Source organism: Chionomys nivalis, chromosome 6 (genome assembly GCF_950005125.1).
Source record: "Chionomys nivalis chromosome 6, mChiNiv1.1, whole genome shotgun sequence".
Classification (NCBI taxonomy): Eukaryota; Metazoa; Chordata; class Mammalia; order Rodentia; family Cricetidae; genus Chionomys; species Chionomys nivalis.
This window is the reverse complement of record NC_080091.1, coordinates 71,904,607-71,910,606: the sequence shown is the minus strand read 5'-3', so window position 1 is coordinate 71,910,606 and position 6,000 is coordinate 71,904,607. Positions and strand designations below refer to the sequence as shown.

General features: G+C 35.2%; 1 protein-coding gene across 1 annotated transcript in view; it reads left to right on the top strand.

Annotated features, from left to right (window-relative positions):
• The first annotated feature begins 300 nt into the window (after positions 1–300).
• The window catches only part of Gabrg1 (gamma-aminobutyric acid type A receptor subunit gamma1), a 68,942-nt gene continuing 63,242 nt past the window's right edge, over positions 301–6,000 (top strand). The window contains exon 1 of the mRNA XM_057771849.1: positions 301–437. Within this exon, the coding sequence (XP_057627832.1) occupies positions 334–437 (104 nt within the window). The 5' untranslated portion in view covers positions 301–333. The remainder of the gene's footprint in view (positions 438–6,000) is intronic.

Genomic DNA, 6,000 nt, shown 5'->3' with positions numbered 1-6,000 from the left:
GAACGGAGAAGAGGTTTATTTTTCTTTCATTTAAAAAAAAAAAAAAAAGCGGAGCTCTTTTTCCCACTGGGCTGGGCTTGATTTCTAGTATGGTAAACCCCGCCTTTCTGGAGCACTGATTGGTCCAACTCGTTTTGAGATAATTTATGCCGGCGTCCTCCCTGTCTGATTGGCTCCTTGGCTCAGTTCTTCTGGGAGTCGCATCCTACCTGGTTAGGAGGTGTCCTGTCTTTCCACACTCTCCCTTGTACTCACTGGGCGGCTGCTGAGGTTAGAGACAAACTCTGGGCTTGGGGACTGAGCTAGCAGAGGAGGGACCATAAAAACGACCTGATGGGTTCTGGGAAAGCCTTCCTCTTCTCTCCTTCGCTCCTGTGGAGTCAAACTAGAGGAGTGAGGTTGATGTTCCTGTTACTAACCCTGCATTTGGGAAACTGGTGAGTAAATTCAACTACTTGAAACTGTCTCCTTTAATTAATTTATTTATTATGTCCCACAATCATTATAAGAAATTTGCATATTCACGGGAACATGTGCAATGTTTGCCGTCATTGTATTTTCTGATCTGTTTACTTGGAGACAACATGAAATCAGCCTTTTCTGAAGCAGGGGTGTTCACTTGTTTTTGAGTTCTATTGGGTTATAAACTAATAGACTAACTAGAAGTAGAAAGGACTTTCCTGCTGTATTTGGAATCAAATATTGTTGACAAACTTTATCAGTGATACTGCATTTTAAATAATTTCAGAAACTTCTTGTTACATGTCATCATGTATATACTATTTGTATATAAGCCAATATTGTGATTTTTTTTCTCATTCGTGTTGGGGTAACTTTCTTGATTAAGTCAATCTTTTATATGCTATATTTGACCACTTATCTATCAGCTATGAAAAAAATATATATCTCAGAAAGAGTTCTGTGTGTTTCATTAGAATCACTTTTGAAAGTCTTCATTGTAATTGGTTGCTTACTAATTAAAATTAATAATATTCTGAAATGTCTTAGCTGCATTTTTGTGTGATCACACCAAGCACAAATCTGCAGTCTGACAGGAACAAGAGTGGACTGTAAAACATATCAAAAACTTTGAAGTTGTACTGATAGTGAAAGAAAAAGCTCACACTTGGACTAGGAGCAAGCAAAGTGTGGAAGAAGTTGCCACGTTTGCTTAAGACATATATTCTTTAATAGCTTTTTAAAAATGTACTATTCATGCATTGCATTGTTTGTTTTATATACATATACATTCAAGGTTGTGACATTTTTTGCTTTAGTGCTGTTTAGAACTCCAGTAGAGCCAAATTACTAGGAAGATAATTTTATGTAGATTTTCCTTCTCTTTACCAGTAGATAGGACATCTGCAAAGCCTCAGAATGTAGGCACTGAATACAATCATAATTAAAATTGGCCTTCCTGGATTCAAAATTTGATATTTGGTATGTTTGTGTTTCATTTGGGAATTGCAATTTTATTTATCTTTCTGCCTTCGTATTTTAAATGTTCTCTATGTACAGACAATGTAATAGGCGTTTCATCCTATATAATGTCCAGTAACAGGTTATGTCCTTAAATATATCACATTTATAGATGATATTTAAGTAGAATAGATACTTTTACACCACTGAACAAGTAAAATCAGATTGGCTCACTGGTTTTCTGGAGTAACAACCTGCATGCTCTTTTTGTCTTTATAGCTGCATATTTCTATCTAATCGTGTAAGGATACTGTCTCACAGCATATTTTCAGTCCCAATAGATGCTTCATTTGGAAGAGTTTTACATTGCATTCATTGTTGTCAGCTTCCAAACTCTCATCAAGCTGATACAGGGTAAAGTGTGCTGCGGCGCAGTGGGCAGGGCACTCACTGGATGCCCTACTCTTATGTGCCACAGCTCTTTAAACACACTCCATACAATAGTTTCTTCTGCACCATGTATTATAGCAGTAGACCATGCTGACTGCTTCAAATGTTCAAATTCAATATATCTCCGATTTGAAATGAAATATGCAGTGATTTAAGGGTCTCTTCACAGGCCTGAGTAGTAGTAAAGAGGAAAATTCTAATATGACTACCATTCCCTATTTTTTACTGTGTGTTTGAAAGACTGAAATTAAGTTACAAGGTTCAAATTTATGAATAATTTATTTTATCTTTATTGTATATATAAACTGGATTTCTTTGTCAGATGAACAAATAAATATTGAAACAAATATTTATATATATATAGATATACATACACACACATATATATGTTGCTACTATAACTATGGTTTGAGTGCTTGGGTTATGAGTTTTTATGACTTTGTTTTATATAGCAGACAAATTTGTTATAAATTTTATATTCTTTCAATATAGATTTGGAGAAAATTGGCATCAATACTTATAAACTATGTATGATCATATATATTGTTCCCTCTTTATGTGTTCATTTGTGGCTTCTTTTTATAGCAAATCACAGACAGTTCTGTTTGAAGGAATTTCAATGTCATACTAGTTTTAAAATACACATTCAATGCCATCTATCTGGAGATTACTAAGTTGGATTCTATTACGTTTTATATAAATTCAATGGGCAGGTCTTGTCTCCATTAGTTTCCGTGAAAAGTGAAGGGAGACAGTGTATTGACTTTCCTCATTGCTGAATTCTGAAAATGGATCCTCCTGTTGTATCTAAAAGCTCTGACCATGGATGCTGTTCTTCATTCTCCAGGAGAATCTGTGGCATCCTGACAACTTGGTTCATATTTCATCTTCTTGATTTCACTCTTTGTAATCTTGAGACAAATATGAGTGTAATCAAGTTTAGAAAGAGTTTGAAAAGTATCTTGAGATCTTAGGTGTTCTAAAAAGTAATCTAAATAGTAATCTTTGTCTGAGAAGTTACTTGAGTAGAAAACCAAAGAAATTCAACATATTTTTAAAATTTCCATCGATAAAAAACATTGTCATCCAATTTTCAACATTAAGTTCAAATGCACTTACTTTTAAAGTGTATTATTTTAGGTTATTTCATAAATAAGTTTTGGGGTGTTGTGCTTAATAAATAATTTTTCTTCATGTTTCTAGCTTTTAAACTTACTTTTGTAGTATAAACCAATGTAAATGTTACACAATTACTTGTTCAAAGACCCAAGGATAAACTTATTTTGAGATAAGATTGCAATTGATAAAGGTCCCCAATTGAAAATCTTTTAAATTACCCAAACACAAAATCCAGTCCAGTTGCTTTCCATTCTACAGATTGAAACACCTGTTGGGTAAGTAGAAGAGGAAATGCTTCATACTGCACTCAAATTTCGTAAACATTTTGTATCTATATTCATGTTATTATGTTTGTTTATGAGTATAAGAATCTAAAGGTAGAGCCCCAAGGAGTTATAGGCAAGGAAGGTAGGATATGAAACTGAATAAGGGCTGTGGAGGTCGTGGTAAAATGAAGGTCACATGTGGCAAGTGACTTCCTAGATGAAAGAGAATGAGTGGGAACAAGCTAAATGAAAGATTTTTTTGTTTTTGTTTTTGTTTTTGTTTTTCGAGACAGGGTTTCTCTGTAGCTTTGGTGCCTGTCCTGGAACTAACTCTTGTAGACCAGGCTGGCCTCGAACTCACAGAGATCTGCCTGCCTCTCCCTCCCGAGTGTTGGGATTAAAGGCATGCGCCACCACTGCCCGGCCTAAATGAAAGATTTTAGATGAAAATTGTACATGGGAGGTATCAATGAGAATTTTGATCTTTGTTGTCTAGTTTCAATTTCAGTTCCACTGTCACTTCTTCCTGAAAGATTTCAGACAAACTTTGGGGGCACAGAGAAGTCATTTTCCAAAATTATTTCAAGAACATTAAAAATATTCAGGAACAGGACAGAACAATTTGGGAAGGGCATAGTAAGAAATATTCTATAGACTCATCATAATTCTCATATTATTTATCTTTGTTAAAGTTGTTTGAAATACAATAGAATTGAATATCGAATATTAGATATTATTAAGTACCCAAATGGAGTATGTTTCTTTGCTTGGTTCTATATGTGGTATATTAAAGAAATGTATTTTTCTTATTCTTCTTCCCTCAATGGTGAGACCTTGTAACATGTCCCCCACCAATGTTGGAATGATAAATGAAATTTATTATTTAAATTCTGTTTGGGCAACTATACGGTTGAGATTTCATGGGTGTGGCTTCCCTGTCACATCTAAAGGACCCTATCTAGCAGAAGGTGTCCTGATCCTTTGGCTTTAACAATCTTCCATCTCCTCATCTCCTCTTCTTCCATTTTCCCTTAGCCTTAGTGTACAGGTTGCATTGTACACGTGTTAACTGGTGATGAGGTACTCCATGGTCTCTGTATTCTGGCCAGTTGTTTGTCTCTGCAATCATCTCAATTTGTTGGAAAAGGAAGCTTATTGATGAGCTTATACTCTTATTCCTGAGTATAAAAACAATTATTGAGAATACAGTTAACTATTATATTAGTTTGGGAAAAACTGCTAGGAGGCACTCCTCTAGTGTCTATGATGTCGCCAGTCAAGGGTAGTTGGCTAGGTTGTAGAATCAGTCATTAATTCCCTCCTATTGAGTAGGCCTTAAGTATGATTAGACAGCTGTTGGTTACCCTCCAATTAAATAACTCATTATTATACCAGCGGTGGTTTCTCATCAGTTGGTAATTGTTGTGGCTAGCTGGCTTTATGATGGATAGGAACAGCAATTGCTTTTCTCTCTTGGCAGGTTACACAGCAATTTCTGATAATACAGGAGCTAGCACTCAAAGAGGCTTTCAGAACACTCCCAGCTTGGTTGCCTCAAGTCCTGTGACTGAACTGAATGTTGTCTTACCTTTGAAGTAAGCCAAGAGTAATGGTAATAACCTATGTTGTTTTGAGAGTCTATTTGACCCACCTTACTAACTCAACAGGCAGTGTCTCATTACTGATATGGGAGTTTTGTTAGATAGTCTGTGGCTACTGGGATGAGCATTATAACCCCATAATGAGTAGCATTATGAACATTGCCTCACTCAGGATAATTTTTCTAGTTCCATCCATTTGTCTGCAAATATTATGATATTTTATTTTTTTAATAACTGAATAATACTCCATTGTGTAAATGTACCACATTTTTTTTTTTACTCATTCTTCAGGTGAGGGACATCTAGGTTGTTTCCAGGTACTGGCTATTATGAATAAAGCTTCTAAGAACAGGGTTGAACAAGTGTCCTAGTGGTAGGATGGAGCATCATTTGGCTATATGCCCCAGAGTGGTATAGCTGCATCTTGAGGTAGATTTTTTTTTCACAATTTTTTTGAGAAACTGTCAATTTCCAAAATAGCTGTACAAGTTTGCATTCCCACCAGCAATGGAAGAGTTTTCCCTTTGTTCCACATCCTCATCAGCATGAACTGTCACTTGTGGTTTTGATTTTAGCCATTCTGACAGGTGTAAGATGGAATCTCCAGGTTGTTTTGATTTGCATTTCCCTGATGGCTAAGGATGTTGAAAATCTCTTTAAGTGTTTCTTGGTTGTTTCAGTTTCAAATGTTAAAAATTCTTTGTTTAGATCTGTACCCCATTTTTAAATTGGACTCTTTGGTTTGTTGTGTCTAGTTTCTTGTGTTCTTTATATATTTTGTGTATTAGCTCCTCTGTATTGAGAATTTATTTCCCATTCTGTAGGGTGTCATTTTCTCTTGTTGATGGTATTCTTACCTTTTTAGTCTTATTGGGTCTTTGTCTTGTTTTCTTTGTTTCTATTTTGTTGATTTCAGCTCTTAATTTGATTATTTTTTGTCATCTAGACCTCCTGGGTGAGTTTGCTTCTTTTTATTCTATAGCTTTCAATTTTGTTGTTGTTGTTTTAAATTTGCTAGTGTGGGATTTTTCCAACTTCTTTATGTAGGCACTTAGTGCTTATGAACTTTCCTCTTTGCACTGCTTTCATTGTGTCCCATATGTTTGGGTATATTGTACAGTCATTTTCATTGAATTTTAGGAAGT